Below are 20,214 nucleotides of genomic sequence, written 5' to 3'. Positions count from 1 at the left end.
GTAGACCCAAGCCAGGACTCTGCTTCAAACCCAAAAGTGATCAGAGCTGGAATTCTCTTCGACTCAGAACCCCAAACCGAGCATCTCTACAACCAAATGACAGGCTTTTTTACATTTTCTTTGTGTTTTGGTATTGCAAAACTAAAAATACAGTACTGTTACCAATATAGGATAGGTGCTTGATGGATATCTACTCCGGCAATTGTTTGCAAATAAAAAATACAATTGAAAAGTTTGTCAGAATAGGCTTTACTCTGCATTTCAAAATGTATTGTGTGAAACATTGAACAAAACCAGTATAACACATTTGGTGTACCTCTACAAAATATACTGTTTGTTGTCACAGAATTTTAATGGTAAGTTTACTGAAATGTTACCTTAATGTCAGCAAATAATTGGACATTATGATTTCCTTTTAGGAAGTGATGCTGGGGATGGGTCCTTAGGGATTGTGTGTGTAGGTACTCTGGCTCTGATTCAGACCTGCTCACTCGTCTGAAGGGCATTTTTTTTGGGGGGTCCGGCCTTCTGGCCGCTCGCTAAGCTGTGGGTGAGACTTAGGTTTAGGCAGCGGGGACGGGGGAGTTAGGTTTAGGCACTTATGGGGGGTTTAGGGTTAGGCACTGGAGGGAGGTTAGGGTTAGGCACCCCTAAGGGAGGGTTAGGGTTAGGGGGGGAGAAGATTAGGGTTAGGCAGTCTACTTACCGATCGGGATTTAGATGCCTGCCGGTATTCTGCTGTTTAGGATTTGAACCACCAGGCATAGGACCGGCGGTCATTCATACCGATCCCGTTGGAGGGTGTCTGGGTAATGGCAGATACCTCAGATGTTTTAAATTATGATAATGAATACCTCAAGCCCTATAAGAAAGCTGACAGTATGGATGCTTAGTGTGTGGAGCAACTGCAGATTCAGAACACAAAAAGAATATACTGATCCTCAAGAAATGTGGGAAAAGTTTTGAAGAAGGGCATACAGGACCTCATTCAGAGCTGCTCGCAAAATGCGAGCACTCGCTCTAAATGAGGGTGGCCGCTTCTCTGTAAAGCGCCGGCCTCCTGGCCGCTCGCTAAACTGTGGGTGACCACCCACAGCTTTAGCAAGTGGCCAGGTTGATGGTCAAGACCATCGTGACCATCGGGGCTTGCGACGAGACCCTTGTGGTAGGGTCTCATCTGCCGCAATCCTCAGTGAGCTTTCAGCTCTAATAGAGCCAGAAGCTCACCACTGACATCACGAGTGATGTCAGTGGGGCCGTCCTCAAACGGCAGGCGTTCCCTCGGGAACGCCTCCGTTTGGCCAGCCACCCACCCCGCCTACAAAACGGTGTGAGCTGTCGATTCCCATCGACAGCCACCCCTTTTGTAGTGAGCCCCGTGCACTGGGCCTCAACATTGACCCACTTGCAAGCGCTCAGCGCTTGTGAGCGGGTCTGAATGAGGCCCATAGTCCATTAAGCAATGAACACAAGAATGCATGCGCGAGACCCGAATAACGACGGCCAAGCCGTCGTTATGGGTTTCGCACCAAAGGGGGAGTGCTGTCGATAGTGTTTGACAGCACGCCCCCTTTGGTGGGTGTGCCGGGGGCGTGGCTGCCCAGATGGAGGCGTTCCCATGGCAACGCCTACCATCTGGGTCCGGCCCCACTGACATCACTAGTGATGTCAGTGGGAGTGCTTTTGGCTCTGATAGAGCCAAAAGCACTCCTGGGCTTGCGGCAGCGAGACCCTACCGCAGGGTCTCGTCGCAAGCCCGATGGTCGCGATGGTCATGACCATCGCGACATCATCATGGCCGCTCGCTATAGCTGTGGGTGGTCACCCACAGCTATGTGAGTGGCCAGGAGGCCGCTCCAAAATGAAGGAGGGCCGGCCCTGATTCAGAGCGAGTGCTCTGTCAGAGCGTCCGGCTCTGAATCAGGGCCTCAGTGTGATCGCTTCCCCCCATCCCCACACATGAAGAAGAGAGGAGACTGCTGCAGCAGCAGTCTCCTTGGTCCCATTGCAGCCCAGCACACAGCAGCGTTTACTGGGCTGCTGACAGGTAAGGGAAGGGGGCGCAGACCTGGGCCCCTTCAACAAGCCCAGGCCCAGGTAATTAGTACCTGCTCCCCCCCTCCCTTGGTGCCCTTGTCTGTTTGTGCTCTATTTCCATTATTGTGCTTCCATCTGTATGTCCAGTAATGTACTCATCGCCCCTTCTTCCCTTATCTGTATGCACATTATTGTTCAACTGTATGTCCAGGAATGGGGTAAACCTCCTCACTCATCTGTATGTCCATTATTATGGTCCCCCTATCTGTATAACTAGTTATGTGCTCTCCCCCCACCACATTAGTATAGCCGGTATTGTGCTCTCTCTCGCCCCCAGCACAGTATAGCTTGTAATGTCTCCATTCCCATAGCAGAGCTTGTATTGGTGATCTTAAGAGGTGACTGATTTTTTATTATATAAAGAAACAAATGTGTCTTAAAAAAAAAAAAAAAAACACTGGCGATTTTTATTTTAAGAAGACGTGGATGCCTACATGGAACGAAGATGACCGGCACCAAAGGGTAGGTGAGTGTGTTTTTTTTTTTTTTACAGGTACAGATATGGATTCTACTGGACAAAAAGACAGCCCGGCGCTAGGGACAAGGTAAGTATGTAGTGTGAGTGCAGGTGTAATAAAAGATTCAAACCTTCGGTGTGTGTGTCCTGTTTTTTTTTAGATTTCTTTTGCAGGTAAACTAGAGGTACCAGTGGGCCCTTAATGCCCCGCATGCTGATACTTGTGGTTCTCCACGTACCAGCATGTGGGGAGGCTTGCTGGGACCTCTAGTTCTCCTGTAAAGGACAATATTATTTATTCTATTTTTTACACAATCAACCAGGCACCCACCACCCAGGGATGCTGGGGATAGCCCTGGGCTATAAGCCCAGGCTTGGAGTGCCCCAGTGATCCCTAGCCAGGCCTGACTAGCATGGGGTACGAAAGCTTTGGCTGGGTGACCCCGTGAAGCGGGTCCCACAGCTGTGGAATTACACCCCAGCTAGAAAGAGTTTGGTGCTGGATGTGGCTAACACGGGGACCCCTAATCATTTTGCCCCCCATATTTCCACAACCAGGACTGGCTCACTGAGCCTAGTGCTGGTTGTTGAATATACGGGGAACCCCTACATCTTTTTTCACCCGTATTTTTACAACCAGAACTGGCTTAATTAAGCCCTGTGCTGATTGTGCTTTTAGGGGGGATCCCACATTATTATGATTTTTTTTTACATTTTACTAGCTTTTTTTCACACAGAAGCCTTCATGGATCTCAATTACCGTATCTGTGAAGGCTTCTGTGTAACTTGCACCTTGTAATGAAAGTTGCATTACAAGGTGCAAATTTACCTGCAGATTAACTTGCATGCCAGGCAAACCTAGACCCTTGAACCCACACCTTATTACATGTGTGAAAAGGTGCAAGTTTGTACTCACACTCTATTACATCCCACCCATAGGCTGGGAGCACACTTCTCAGTGACATCATCAATTAGTGACTGAGAGCTGCAACATTACAGGACTCCAGTTCTTCTACTGTACCTAAACCTGGGAGATGACCAGACAATGTGTCCACAAGCTGTGTGACTAAGGTAAATGAAAGGGGTGGGGGAAGGAGGGAGATGAATACCAAGTGGGGAGGATGGATATCTTGGAACAATTCAATCTTGGGAATCCCTGGATTGAGATTTTTTCAATTCAAAATTTTAGGATTACAAAAATGAGGCGGGTTTGGTTTCCCTAACTTGAACTGGTTTTAAATCATAACTCAACAATCTCTATGAGTTTATGGGAAGCTAATACCATACTAGATAATGCTCATCCTCAGCTCAGAATGTGGGATGGGAGACAAGTATCACTGGATGGATTTATCCTGGGCAAAACAATTAATATTATAATTTAATATGTACTCATATTTCATCCTCTCATGAAACCACCACGTCATAGGGCAGAGAATCGCGTCATGACTTCCTGCCCATCATGTGACACGAAAGTGGAACGCAGGCCAGAAACCAGAAGCTGATGAGACGTGCAACCTAACCTTCTTACATTGTGACTGGCGATTCTATGGCCCCCACATTTGTTTGGCAACAGCTGCCTTGCTCTGCCTTACTGCACTGCGGTCCGGCCTGCTGGGATCAGGGCTGAGGAGACAGCAGCAAGGAATTAGAGCAGCCACACACGGGTTGGAACATACATGGATAATCTATATACACTGGGGACAAGTATCCAGGGAGATGAGCTGCTGATTACACATTGTTGGAGGGCAACATTCAACCGATAATAGGATGCAGTGATTATTACTCTTATCTAATACATAGGGAGGAATTCAGTTTTCGCATGTAAAAGTGAAAAAAAATTATGCCTTATTCAATTAGACACCCAGTTAACGTGCGCTAAATCTGCATACGGTTCAACACGTCTTTTTATCGGGACCCCCTGAGCAGGGGAAAAGTCGGGGAAAACCCCTATTTTAAGGTAAAAATGTTGGGACTAATGATAAATTATCCACTTAGAGGTTTCTAATTAACTTAATTTGGCCAATATTATTGACATGTCATATTTCGGGTCAAATTCTGCAAAGTGCAAAATAATGGGTTAAAAGATGTGGGACATTTATATGGGGGTGCTGGCCTAAAATTACCCAAAATAAACTGACAGGCTTTTTTATGCACCCCTTATTCTACTACAGAATTTCTTAGATTTTTTTCCTCTTATTTAAAAATGCTTAAACAAATATTTGGTACTTCAAGAGCCCCAAATAGTGTGCTTTGGGCCACTAACAGACTTCTGTACACTTATGCTATATTACTTTGCACTAGTTTAGGGTACAGGTTGATTTCCCCATTTTTACTTATACTTTCCAATTCCAAATTCAATTGGTGCGTTAAATGGGAGTGTTCATATAGGTGATAAGTGACATTAACGGACGATGTGTTAACACACATTAACGTTTTATCGTGGCTAACTGAATTACCCCTAATATTTTTTTGCATAGTCACAAACATTTTACCACCATATCAAGGCCTTTTCTACTTTGCCTGCTTATACAGTTTAACACTTCTAATAAGATTATAATAATATGCAGCTAACGTTTTAATAATACCCAGACTTTATAAATTATAAAATAAAGCTCTGTGGCCAAAGATATATTATAAATTATAATATATATTTGGCCACAGAGCTTATTTTCAGCATTAGTTTTTGTCCTGCATGGCCTATATTGTGATGTATGCATGTTAAATAATAAGTTTTAATTGTATTTACATAACGTGTATTTAATAAATGTACTTTATACTGTATATTTTCAAAATAATAGCGTTTCATTAGCGTCCGTATTTTTTTTAATAAATATTCTAAAATATTGTTTCTAAAAAACAGTTTTTTTATTATTAATAAGAATACCACAGTACACATGTTAAAGGTATATATATATGCAGGGGCAGTGCTAGGGTGTTCGGCGCCCCCTGCAAACTTTAAATTTGCGCCCTCCCTCCCATTTTGTATTAAGGGACAGAGGGCCTGATTCAGACCCGCTCGCGAGCGCTGAGCGCTCACAAGCGAGTCGATGGTGCCCTGGTGCGTATGCGTACGACGGAGGGAGCTCCGTCGTGTGCATGCGCGAGACCCGGGGAGCGACGGGGAAGCCGTCGCTCCAGGTCTCACACCAAAGGGGGCGTGCTGTTGATTGACATGAGGCGTTCCCATGGGAACGCCTACCGTCTGGGTCCGGCCCCACTGACATCACTAGTGATAGAGCCAAAATCACTCCAGGGCTTGCGGTCACCGAGAACGTACCGCAGGGTCTCGACGCAAGCCCGATGGTCGCGATGGTCTTGACCATCGCGACCATCAGCATGGACGTGATGGTCCAAGAGGCCGTTCCAAGTTTAGGTAGGAGGGCCCTGATTCAGAGCGAGCGCTCTGGTCAGAGCGTCCGGCTCTGAATCAGACCCAGAGTGTGCCTCAAAAAATGGGTGTGGTCTCACAAGGAAGGCATGTAGCCACACAATAGTACCCCCAATTCAAATTATGCCACACAGTAGCGCAATCTTATTCATATTACACTGCACATAATGTGCCCCCGATTCACATTACACCACATAGTAGTGTCCCTTATTCACATTAAGACACAGTGTAGTGACTCTTATAAACAATGCCCACAGTAGTGCCCCTTATACACATACTGTCAACAGTCGTAGTGCCCCTTCCTTACACAAAATTCCCACAGTAATAATGCCCTTATACACAATGCCCCCAGTAGTTGTGCCCCTTATGCACATAATGCCCACAGTAATAGTGCCCCTTATACACATAATGCCCACAGTAGTTGTGTCCCTTACAATGCCTACAGTAAGTGTCCCTTCCACTCAATGCCACAGTAATAATGCCCTTATACACATAATGCCCAAAGTAATAGTGCCCCTTATACACATAATGCACATAGTAGTTGTGTCCCTTTCAATGCCAACAGTAATAGTGCCCCTTTTACACATAATGCCCACAGTAATAATGCCTCTTATACACATAGTGCCCCTTACACATAATGCCTACAGTTTTAGTGCCCCTTATATACATAATGCCCACTGGGACATCACAGATGGTGTAAGTGCAATGGTTAGCATTACTGCCTCACAGCACTGAGGTCGTAGATTGATTCCCGCTACAGCCCTAACTGTGTGGAGTTTGTATATTCTCCCTGTGTGGGATTTCAGACCCCCACTTTAAATTGGCTTAGAAATGAATAAGAAAGTGAATACTACTACAGGCAAATGCACGGCAATTAAACAAATCAACATTCACTCAAGATGCCAGTATCTATTCTCTGAAAATGAAACAATGGTAAGGTAACAAGGTACTGTAAAATGGCATATATAATTTCTATAAACTCAGAAACTGGAATAATTATTCCTCTCTAAATAAGCATAATGCTATATACATTTTTACATAGCATTATTATTTTGGGCAGCATGGTTGGTATAATGGTTAGCATTACTGTTTTATAGCACTGAGGTTGTGTGTTTAATTCCCATCACGGCCCTAACTGTGTGGAGTTTGTATATTCTCCCAGTCGTGGCAAACGCAGAATTTCTAGATGGGGTTTTCCGATGCTTGATTTTAGTGTGAGTGTGGCCAGTCCATGAAGAGGACATAATTAGCACTTATCCAGCTTTAATATGTGTCATACAAAGTGTATTGTGTCATAATTCCAGCATATACAGGGCTAACGATCACAGTAAGCCATTAGATGTGACAGTAGGGCCATCTTGTCTGAGCTGAATGTTTTTATTTCAGATGTGGGCACCATTCCAGGGAATCTGGGGGAGCAGCAGAAGAACCTAGCACTGCCCTCGACATATACAGTATGTACATATTGGTCTCCTTATGCACTGGATAGTGTATTATTAAACAGTATTAATAATTAACGGTATTTATTATTATTATTATTATTATTATTATTATTATTATCATTTATTTATATGGCATGATGGTCTATAGCAGTGCACAGATTACAGCGCATGTTTTCCAGATCTCCTAGTTGCTGCACAGGTGTATTTTTTACTGTCTGACACATGTTGAAATAATCAGCACCACCGATGGATCTTTTATTTGTGATACTAAGAAAAGCATGCAGCAGTAGTAAAATTCTATTATATTACTATTTCTATTGTGGTCATGGTGTGGGCTGCAATCAGAACCCCCTCCTGCGTTTGCCTATGCCCAGTGCTTGTGTCGGTTTCATCCAGATATTCTGTTTTCCTCCCGAATTAAAAAAAATTATACTGGTAGGTTAATTGGCTCCTAAACCCTAGTGTACATGAGTGTGTGCATGTGGTAGGGAATATAGACTGTAAGCTCCACTGGTGCAGGTATTCTCTGTAAAGTGCTGTAGAATGTGTGTGCTATATTATTCAATAAAAATTATTATTATTAGTTATTAGTGAGGTCAGTGACCTGCGATGCTGGCAGATTTTCTCAAATGTGTGTCAGGGAGCCAATTATCATGTTAGTAAACATACCTGTACTCACCAAATACTGTATTTGCTTTAATTTCCAACTCAAAGTTATTTGGTCCGGCACATCTGCACGCTGCTAGAATAAAAGATTGTACAGCCATGGCCAAAAGTTTTTCAGTTTTTATGATGGCAATTTGCATATACTCCAGAATGTCATGAAGAGTGATCAGATGAATTGCAATTAATTGCAAAGTCCCTCTTTGCCATGACAATGACCTTAGGGCCTGATTCAGAGCCACTTGTTAGATGCGATCGCTCGCACGATGTGTATGCAAATTGTGTAGGCAGTGCAATCACACAGCAATGCATTAGTACGCCCAGTATTTCTTAGAGACCGATCACATAGTGTATGCAGACACCCACCAGTCTGTCTTAAGACGCCCCACTTGTGCACATCATCTCCAGGAAGTGTATGCAACCATCAGTACATCGGGTAACATCGAATGCTATCGCAGGGCTTGAGGTTGACCATACCCTGCTGCAAGCACTGCGAGCACTTCAGTGTAAAAACAAGCCCGGTGACGTGTACTATGATGCGCACACCTCTAAAACACTGTTGAGATGCTCAGGCGCGCCTGCGTTTGCACCTCCACTCCCCCGTTTTTAATGGCCAGCCCCTGTTGCCACCTACAAACAGCTTCCCCTGTCACTCACACTGCTGGGCTATGTGCAGCGAGCAAATGCATTGTGAACTTTCACTAAGGTAAGCGCATGCGCATTGCAAAGCATATGCATGCGCACAACGTATACACATTGCATACCATCGGCAGCAGCGAGAGTATGCATCTTAGTGAACGGGTCTGAATCACGCCCTTAATCCCAAAGCCACATATCCACTGCATTTCGGCCCTGCCACAAAAGGACCAGCTGACATCATGTCAGTGATTCTCTCATTAACATGATGAGGACAAGGTTGGAGATCACTCTGTCATGCTGATTGAGTTAGAATAACAGACTAGAAGCTTTAATAGGAGGGTAGAGCTTGAAATCATTGTTCTTCCTTGGTTAACCATGGTTACCTGCAAGGAAACACGTGCAGTCATCATTGCTTTGCACAAAAAGGGCTTCACAGGCAAGAATATTGATGCTAGTAAGATTGCACCTAAAAGCAACCATTTATCGGATCATTATGAATTTCAATGAGAGAGGTTGAATGGTTGTGAAGAAGGCTTCAGGGTGCCCAAGAATGTCCAGCAAGCGCCAGGACCGTCTCCTAAAGTTGATTCAGCTGCGGGATCGGGGCACCACCAGTACAGAGCTTGCTCAGGAATGGCAGCAGGCAGGTGTGAGTGCATCTTCATGCACAGTGAGGTGAAGACTTTTGAAGGACGGCCTGGTGTCAAGAAGTGTAGCAAAAAGCCACTTCTCTCCAGGAAAAACATCAGGGACAGACTGATATACTGCAAAAGGTACAGGGACCGGACTGCTGAGGACTGGGGTAAAGTTATTTTCTCTGATGAATCCCCTTTCAGATTGTTTGGGGCATTTGGAAAAATGCTTGTCCGGAGAAGGAAAGGTGAGCGCTAACATCAGTCCCGTGTCTTGAAAACAGTAAAGCATCCCGAGACCATTCATGTGTGGGGTTGGTTCTCAGCCAAGGGAGTGAGATCACTCACAATTTTGAAGAACACACACAGCCATGAGTAAAGAATTGTACCAAAACATCCTCCAAGAGCAACTTCTTCCAACCATCTAAGAACAATTTGGTGACGAACAATGCCTTTTCCAGCATGATGGAGCACCTTGCCATAGGGCAAAAGTTCTAACTAAGTAGCTCGGGGACCAAAACATCGAAATTTTGGGTCCATGGCCAGAAAACTCCCTAGACCTTAATCCCATTGAGAACTTGTGGTCAATCCTCAAGAGGCGGGTGGACAAACAAAAACCCACTAATTCTGACAAACTCCAAGCATTGATTAGGCAAGAATGGGCGGCCATCAGTCAGTATGTGGCCCAGACATTGTTTGACAGCATACCAGGGTGAATTGCAGAGGTCTTGAAAAAGAAAGGTCAACACTGCAAATATTGGCTCTTTGCATAAACTTAATATAATTGTCAATAAAAGCCTTTGACACTTATGAAATGCTTGTAATTTTACTTCAGTATACCATAGTAAAATCTGACAAAAAGGTCTAAAAACACTGAAGCAGCAAACTTTGTGAAAACAAATAATTGTGTCATTCTCAAAACATTTGGCCATGGCTGTATGTGTGTAGTACCAAAGGTTTAATTATCATTTGCTATTGCATTGTCACACAACACAACTGTAGCCTGCAACTTACTTCTTAAGGCAGTAGTTGGACAGTGCCTTCACCACAGCTGCCCTGCTCTCATGGGTGCGCATCAACACCAGTATTTGAAAGAGTGGTCCAGGTAACCACTAGTGTCACTAGCCATTCTGTTTCAAATTGCCTGCTCTATTTAAACCTGCTCTCTCCACATCTTGATGCCAGAGAATAATGTGTTATGCATTGTGGATACTCTTGTGTACCAACTCTTTGGTTTATATTACTGTTTTTGAACCAGACCATAGAGTCTTTGACCTCTCTTTTGCCTATTGTAGTTGTACCTCAATTCTCCAGATCATTACTTACCCGGCTGGTCCTGACACTTCCTTTTGCCTAATGTGTACGCCTTCACATACCTCCTACCACTGTGATGTCAATCCGTCAAGCAACAAACTGGGGCAGAGGGCGACCACCTGCGTGTCACCTTGCAGCAGAGCCCAAACTCCTTTGTGGGGTCCTTAGTGAAGACTGGTAGCATATTAGACTCCCGCTGTTCTCAGTGTTATTTTTTCCCAGTAAAAAAGTGACACATAGTTTTTAAGTAGTCAATGTAATGGAAAAATAGGAAGCATGGTCTGAATAATGAGTTATAATAGTAGTATTTATTGTATGTACATGTATACATGTGAGTGCTTAATACTTTCTGATATATTAAAATATATATATATATATATAATTCACATTCCTGTGTCTTACAATATACATTTTGAAATGACCTCAAAAAAATGTCCTGATGTTTGTTTGCTATTTTGCAAAGAATAATAATTAAAAATGACGACAACTGTATCATTTATACTGGTATATAACACATATTTCTCCTTTGGTATAAACTAGTTATCTGCCTAAATTGCATAGTTTGAATATTTGTGCTCTCTTTGTGATTGCCTTCTTTATACTGAAACACTAACAGTATATCAAAGGTTAAAAACAAACAGTATCTATTCTTAAAGAAGAACTCCAACTGCACAAACATATTGCTATACATTCCCCTTCTGCTTATCTAGCAGAATTACAGGTGTCCAGTGCTCTTAACACAGAGGACCCTTGCTGATTAGTGGGGTGGAAATCATCCTTAATATGTGCAGTGTGAAATTAAAGATGAGCCAGTCATCTGTAAATAGATTTCATTCTATAAAATACTTTTAAATGCTGTTTATCAAAAACACCAAAATTCATTTTAACAAAGACACAATTTCTGCAAAAACACATCGATATTAAAAATGTATGTAAAACGTAAAAACTCTATTCAATTTCTTTTTGAAGGGAAAGGGAGAGTATACATAATTTTTTTCCAAAAAGTAGTAATAGAGCCCTGTAACTGTCAAAATGCAATAGTCCTATGCTTATTGTACAAATTAAATTTTGGTCACATTCAGGCATGTTTACAGCTGACTCATCTCTTCCTTCAGTCATTTAATAAAGCGCAAACTACAGTAGTAGTAAGCTAATTAAGGCTATTGGTAAGGCATTACTTGTTACTAATCTTAAATGATGCTCCAACCAATCAGCTCCTAACGGTCATGTGTTTGAAAAATGACAGTTAGGAACTGATTGGTTGGATTAGTAACGAGTGAAAACAAGCATATCACCCATTATTAAATCAGGCCCTTAGTCAGGGTTTTTCAAACTTGATTTTAAGAATATCCATGCTTGTGCAAAGGTGGTATAATCAAAAATGACTGAGGTACTAATTAAGTCACCTGTGCTTAAGCATGGCTAGCCTTAAAAACCTGCAGTATGGGTGCCTTGATGATTGAGTCTGGGAACTACTGCACTAAGCGATACATTTAGTAAAGCTGGCCACACACTAGACCAACTTACATCCAACAAGTTGATTGACTGGAATGAAAATCTGGTAAGGTATGAAAGCAAATGACAATCAGCAATTTACTCACAAATGCTGGACAATGGACAAAAACTGTTGTTTGAACAAATTGTTTAGATCAAACATTTAACAAATTTGTCTGAACGACCATTTTCACCTGTCTGGCATTTAGGAGCAAATTGCTGATCATCATTTACTCCCATACGTTACCAGATTTTCATTCCAACCAGCCAACTAGTTGGATGGTTGGATGAAAGTTGGTCTAGTGTGTGGCCATCTTAAGACCCCTTTTACACTGCAGCAGGTTCACCCAAGTTGCTGCTTGGTGTAAAAGAGGGCAGGGTTGGATTCGTGGGTCGAGTGACCCCGCAATCCAGCCCTGGTAGCTTGCAAGGTTTAACATGGGAACTACCCGTGTAAACCTGCAGTGTAAACAGGTAACCTGGTTTCGACGAGCCAGGTCCTGTTTACAGCATGGGGAGATCCGGATTTTCCAACGCTTGTCATGTGAATGATGCAGACCTGGGAATAACCGGGGTCAGTGCCACAGTGTGAAAGGGGTCTGTCCTGGGCCTGACCCAGTTTGGACCCATGTTCCACATCCCGGGTCAGACCTGGGACTTAGGTGTAAAAGGGGTATTAGTGGCAGCCACATATAAGCAGGACATGTCAAACATGAATACTATTCCAAGCAAAAGATGATGTATTTTGGTTTTAATAGCCGTTTAAAATTCTCTGCTTAAATTTGCCTCTAAGGTTCATTTACAGTCCAAAATTTTAGGCCTGCAGCATAAATGCCACTTTGCAGCATTAAGTGAATATTTTTGATGGAAAGCACCCGTTTTGTATGGGGAAGTAGGAGAACATAATTTGTTGTACATATATTGGATAGTCCCCATTACTTACTTTGAGAACTGCATCTGCATGACAATACGGACTTCACTAAATATGGTCCTTTGTTTAACTCTTACCAGTCATCTCGATTAATGGTTGTTTAGCAACAGATCAGTAAAATCATTGCTCATCAGAGGGAGGAAAATACTATGTGTGACAAATCTCAGAACACTGAGGCTAAAGCAACATTTTTTGTCAAAGCAAAATATATTTCATAAGACTATGATGTGTATTATAATTGAATACTGATACTTTGTTAGTTAATTTGTGTGAGCTTAACATTTTTGTTCTAACAAAATAATTTGAGTCATTATATTAATTTTGTCACTGTATATAAAAACAAGTCTGTTTGGAAATAGAGGCCATCATTATATTATATATTAGAGTAAGTAGTGTATATATTTGGTTATATGCACATGACGTATGTTAATAAGTAAGGGACAGTGTAAAAAAGTTATAATACATTTTACAGCAATCATACTGAGAAGAAAATAAATGACTTTGGTAATAATCTGTATTTCTATCAGTCCTGCATGGCACTTATTCCATAGACTGGCCTAGAATGTGCATCTACAATCAGTGGTTCAAAGCTTGACCAGTTATGGGCACTTTCCCCCCACTAGTCCTCATACACTAGTGTGTCTGCCAAATTTAGGAACTCAAGCTTTCGTAATAGTCATATTGGATTAAAACCAGATTGCAATGGTAAGCAATACAAATTGAGAAAGTATTTTGTAGTAGCTTTCAGCTGTTTTCCATAGTTGGCACTGAAATGTTACTAAATGTCAGTAGCATTCACTGACGCATTTTATGATGGCCCAAGTTTTCACATCTAAATATCACTGCCATTGTTCTCAGCAGGAGCTCACACCAGACTCACAGGCAACACTCTTGTATAACAGGCTGTAAGGCTCTAGTTTCAGCAGGAAATGGCAGACAAAACTGGAGCCATAGAAGTGAAATTAATTCAGCCTTTGAGAAAGTAGTTACGTCCCTCCCTCATTAATACCCCTTTTCCACCCAAATTCCGGGTCTGACCCAGAGTTGGGACAGGGTTCCTATCCGGACCAGACCCGGAATTTAGCCGGCGCCAACTCGGGGATATTCCCGTGTCGGCACAGCTCACACCGCTTTTCCGGCGTGAAAGTGGACGTTTGGAGATGACGTCATCTCCAAGCGCCACTGAAGCCGGACCAATCGGCCGGCTTGCGGCTCACTGCAGGTCTTCAAGACCCGGAGTGCGCCGTACACACAGCAGGGTTTCACAGGCTATGCCAGTGTTAAACCCTGCTATTTACCTGGGTTTTATTGCCTGGTCACTCGACCCGGCGATCCAACCCTCTCCCCTTTTACACCAAGGCGCTGCCCGGGTTAACCCTGCAATAACCCGGGTTTTAGCTCCGGTGTAAAAGGGGTATCAGAAACTTTTTTTTTATAGCATTTGCTTTTTCCTATAGTCAATTTAAATAGGTTATGGTCTTAACCTGGACCTAGTTTTCAGAGACTCATTTTTCCTCACTTACACTTGGAAGAAGTAGATACAAGCCACACATATATTTGTTCCACTATAACGGATTAATGGATGCAAGTGGAAAATGGAATAGAGGAAGGAAATACAGTATTATATTACTGCTTAGCAGAAGTAGACGGTAACTAACCCAACCATTTCATTAACATTCCATTGTCTTCAGCCACCGTACTGCAAGCTGCCCACAACTGGTTTAATGACACGATACCCAAATAAATGAGAGCTTGTACTTGTCCAGGAACAAGTGTGCGTGAGCCCTGCACTTCGCGCTTCAATGATGCAATTAGACATTGCTTCTAATTGCATTGACACCAATATTTTTTTTTGCAATTTAACTGACTGCTTTTAGAATGACAATATTATTAAAGGTAAAACAGTTGGCATTTCCTCCTATCTGTATTGCATAGATAATTATGTGGAAACAATAGGAATAAAACACCAATGTGGATAAGCCCTTAAGCCAGTGGTTCCCAAACTCGGTCCTCAGGACCCCACACAGGTCACGTTTTCCAGGTCACCCAGCAGGAGCACAGGTGTAGTCATTACTCACTGACACATTTTAAAAATTCCACAAGTGGAGCTAATTATTTCACTTGTGATTCTGTGAGGAAACCTGGAAAACATGTACTGTTTGGGGTCCTGAGGGCTTAGTTTGAGAACCTGTGCCTTAAGCTATATAAAAATAAAGACATTATTTTAAAAGAGTTGGATTCAGGTTAAAAATAAAAATGATTCAATCATTTAAAAAAATATATGAAAGACTAAAGACAATTATCTAATTTAAAATATACGAGTATCGCTGTACTGTTCCTTCTGCCATATGCATACTAATTAGGCAGCTTTAGATGTTCCACATATAATACTCTTTTACACTCCTTGCATAACAATGTGCGCTAGGTTGCACTGACTAATTCTGGATGGGATTAAATTGTATTTTCCTTTTGTGCTGCTTATCTCAGATAAATCGGATGTAGAAAGCAGCACCTTACCCTGACCTCACAAAACAAATGACAAATATAAAGCTAGATAGGAGTTGACTCAAAAATGGCAAATATTCCCGTAAACATACAAAATGTCCTATTTGTGGGACATAAAACCACAGCTTATGTTTTTACTTTTTTTAAAAAAAATTCTATCGATATACATTACTTTGCCATTATAGATTAATTTTCCTATGTCCTGTACAATTTCCTAGTAACATATGCTTGGCTTGTCCTAGACAATACTTACATACATTAAAGCAGTTTCCTTTTAGTTTTATACAAATATTTAAAGTGCAACTTAAGTATGGCCATTTTGAAAAAGAAAAAAAAAAAATAGAACTGTCCTGAGGAATCTTTAAATGATCACCCTATGGCAATGTCAGTATCCAAGGTGGGAAGTACTGTATGTTAGATATTGCTCCAGTTGTAAACGGAATTCATCCTGACACGTTTCTGGAGGAAATGGTTTACCCAAGTGATTTCCTTAGATGCATTCAGTGCAGTGCGGAATTTCTACTGCATATCAAGTCTCTGCTTTGTGCGTTTCATTTGTTAGGGTTTTCTGTGCAGTCTTCTGGTATTTTTTCCTCAGAGCAGCTTCTCTCTGAGATTCTGTCCAGACTCTCCATTTCATGGAACCTCTCGGCCACACATTGGGCAGTGAGCCTGGCCTCTGGATCATGGTCCCAACATTCTGTTATGGTTTCACATACAAGCTGAATGCCCTGGAGAAAGATACATGAATATAGAATTAATTTGCATTGTTTAAATCAATAACCTTGCACACATTTTTTACTACTAAAGGTTTTACTACTAAGGGGTACAATTGTAATGACTGCAGCAGTGTTGGACGTAGTTTAAGACAAATTCTTTAACAACCCTGTCTTAAATACCAGGATCCTAATCATGGGTGTCACCCTTTTTCTGTTTCAGCATTGCTGCAAAGTAAATGAATATTTCCAACATACTCTGATTTAATATTAAGCACCATAAGTGCAGATGATTTAATTTATCAAAAACCTTATTTTCTATAATACCCTCATCCTGTTCACTTCTTGTACAGTGATATTGTATAACATTAGCGATTGTTTACCATGCGGCGTTAGGGGCCAAGGGGTCTATTTACTAAGCCTTGAATTAACAAAGTAAATGGATATAAAGTACCAGCCCATCAGCTCCTAACTGCAATGTCACAGGTTGTATTTAAAAAATGACAGGAGCCGATTGGTTAGTACTTATCTCCGTTCACTTGATCTCCATCCAAGGCTGCGTAAATAGACCCCTATATACTAAGCCTTGGAAAGAGATAAAGTGGAGAAAGAACCAAACAATCAGCTCCTGTCATTTTTCAAAAACTGCAAAGTGACAGTTAGGAGATGACTGTTTGGTACTTTATCACCATCCACTTTATCACTATCCAAGGCTTAAGTAAATATACACCCCCTAGTGAGATTCACATCCGTACTGCTAATGGTATATGAGTGGTTCCTGCGCCCATGTATATTAGCCTAAAGAGCTCTGTGCTTTTATGCTCTGTGTTTCCTGCGTAGCTGCTAAATTCCTGACATACTGTATCAGCAATGGTTTTCTCTATGAACTCTGCTGAAAGCAATCATACAGCAATCAGCGTTCATTTGTGCCAAGCTCACAGCTTACATTCTCTGATAGGTGCAAGACAACAGCGAATAAGCACATAGCACCCAGGATAATAAATATGTCAGTGAAAATCAATATTACGCCTTTAGCCCACTGACCGAGCAGTGTTCTGTGAGGAGGTGAAGAGGGGATGTGGGCACTTCATAATGGGTCTGCTTTATTGCTCGGAACACCACGTCTATCTCAGATCCAAATATAGCTTAGGGACCCAAATAAATGTTAACAACTTCTCAGCTAGATCATTGCTTAATATACATAGAAAAGAATTCCAAACCTGCAATGGAAATATTGCCTGTCATTTCTCATCCCGAAATGCTGTTCTCTAAATGGCTTCTCTATATTGTTATGATTAACCCACTGTATACGGACGCCTTAAACCATGGTATTTAACAGGTGCTCTTTCTTTCCCTGCTTCTCATATCACAATGGCAACAAACTGTGAGGTGTCACACACCAGACTTACATATGCAATAATAGCATCTCCAACATCATATATAGACAGCTAGTAATATGTAGTCCAGCAACAATAACTGTACGCACACTAAAACATCATGAGACCAAGACTAAAGCTGGTCATACACGGTGAGATCTGCACCCTGCGACGCGATGGGGGATCAGACGTCAAACATATTGGGCGGTCCCCACACACGGGGCGATCGGGTGGCCGACCACCCGATATCCTGGCTCCCCCACCAGCATAGCGCTGCATGGGATCGCACAATGCATTCCCCAGATCGACTGAACCTGCAGTAAAATCTGGGGGTGCGATGTACGACCCCACGGGTGCGCGCTCTGTAACTTTAGTTTCATCTACTTCTTACTCACCACCAGGGCACCTAACACTTGGTTACTTATGCTCTGTTGCTTATCTGAGTGTTATGGTCGCTAATGTAGCAATATATATTATCCATGTCCTGGTCCTGTAGTGTATTGTTCTGTAATGGAGCGTACACACGGTCAGATTTGTCAGACTTGTCAGATTTGTCAGATGAACGACTGAACGATTAAACGATTTGAACGATTTGGACAATTTGACCAAAGTTTTGAACGATTTGAACGATTGAACGATTTTTGACTGCATTAAAATGAATGGAATCGTCCAAGTCTGACTGCAAACCCATCAGATGTCAGATATCGTTATCTGACAAACGGGAACGCGCATCGTTGATCGTCCATCGTTCAGGCATGTCAGATATGTCAGATTTTCCTTCAGATATGAACGACTGAACGATTTTTAAATCGTTATCGTCCATATCTGAAGAAAAAATCTGATCGTGTGTATGCACCATAAGTCGCTTGTCTACAACTTGTTTATGTACTTTGCAGAACATTTGTGGCGCCATATAAATAAATAATGATAATAATAGTAATAATAATAATAATAATAATAATAATAATAATAGTGGAGAAGTTGGCAATATCCACCAATCAACTTCTATCTATTATTTTATAGAATGTACTTAATGAATGCTAACTTGAAGTGGATTGGTTGCTATGGACAAATTCTCCATTTTTAGAAGGTTTGATACAATTACTCCATATTGTGAGAAAGATGATATCATCAGGAACCTACAGTAAGTCGCATAAACTCACATACCCTCAGGACATGAAGGTGTGCAGCCTATTCATACAAAGCTCTAATATAACTTAGCATGCCAGCTGACAGGTATACCTAAGGAACTGCTGCAAAGATTAGCACTCTTCACTCCCTTTCCAATCCTGTAGTTGTTACAGTATGAAAGTTGTTTTTTTTCAATAAATCACACTAAAATCAATCAGAGAAACATGTACAACAGATATTACCTGGTGACTGAGCCAGCTATTGGAAATTTCTGGTCTACCTCTGTCTCTCAAGACATTGTCCTTCATGCTTTCCACACAGGGATGTTCCCGCACTTTACTACCAAATGGAGGTTCATAGTCTTTCACTTCTGAAAAATAAAATTAAAGGATTTCATTTATGAGCCATTTTATGTCAGCCAGTAGCTGGGCCTCATGGAAGATTAGGTAATCTGCAGTATACAGCATCAATGCAGAAGGTTGCTCTAAATCAGGGCTACTGAAAGATTTTGTACATGGAAGCTACAGACTTGAACTAAAAAGAGCCTAAGGGCTGCACATGTTCAAACTTGTTTTCCTTATCCATGCAGTCTATGTGTCAACAAGCCAGCTCCAAAATTATAGGAGCCAGGCAAAATGATAGGTAGTTGCACAAAAATCTGAGTGTGGTTCATCCAAATGTATGTGTGTAATATATTGGTAATAATAAGTGATAGTGGTATATACTGTATGGACATATCTCATGGCACATGAGAGATATTATTGGGCACACCAGAAACAGAAAATGTGGACATCAATGCAATGCGAACACCAAATAAGTGTAATGTTACACATAAAGCAATACCAATCTTTAACATTAATATAATTACTTGTCATCACTTACTGGATAAAATGGCCACCAAAAGATCTTACAAGACTGATGATGGTGGCCATTTCAACCATTTTGCTCCAGAATTGCTAGCTTAGACTCTGCGCTACAATCACAGGATAAAAAGCCGTTGGTGGGCTGTGACCAGGACCCTCCTGCTCTATACACAATGCACAGAATAAAACCTCCATCTTGTTCTCAGACACACATGTTGCAGTTAAACTTCCCTGCACACCGTGACCAAACATATCAACGCAGACAGTCTGAGTACGAAATATCTACTTATGTTCCAGAAATTTGCTAAGCTACAATAAGCTTTTCAAAATACACCATATATTAAAGTGAAGAAACAACAAATAACATTAGACAGATGAAAAGGCACAAATTATGTTGCTAGTGATGCAAATCAGAAACAAAATACATCGCACTCTTTGTTCTTACTAAATATTTATCACTTTAGTATGCTAAGAGCCAAGGGGGCTCACTTATCAAGAGACATTTTTTTCAAAACCGATTACTTTCAAAGTTTTTTTTCCAAGTGATATAAAGCGACAATAATGTC

At 41.7% G+C, this 20,214-nt stretch overlaps 1 protein-coding gene across 1 annotated transcript in view; it reads right to left on the bottom strand.

The window, feature by feature from the left end:
- Positions 1-10,613: 10,613 nt before the first annotated feature.
- Positions 10,614-20,214, bottom strand: part of TGFBR2 (transforming growth factor beta receptor 2) — a 74,500-nt gene continuing 64,899 nt past the window's right edge. Inside the window, exons 10-11 of the mRNA XM_088462764.1 lie at positions 19,028-19,155; positions 10,614-16,293 (exon numbers count right to left, since the gene is read on the bottom strand). Of these exons, the coding sequence (XP_088318890.1) occupies positions 16,114-16,293; positions 19,028-19,155 (308 nt within the window). The 3' untranslated portion in view covers positions 10,614-16,113. The remainder of the gene's footprint in view (positions 16,294-19,027; positions 19,156-20,214) is intronic.

The sequence above is a fragment of the Taudactylus pleione genome, unplaced genomic scaffold (genome assembly GCF_031769625.1).
Source record: "Taudactylus pleione unplaced genomic scaffold, aTauple2 ptg000053l, whole genome shotgun sequence".
Taxonomy (NCBI): Eukaryota; Metazoa; Chordata; class Amphibia; order Anura; family Myobatrachidae; genus Taudactylus; species Taudactylus pleione.
This window is presented reverse-complemented; position numbering and strand designations above follow the sequence as displayed.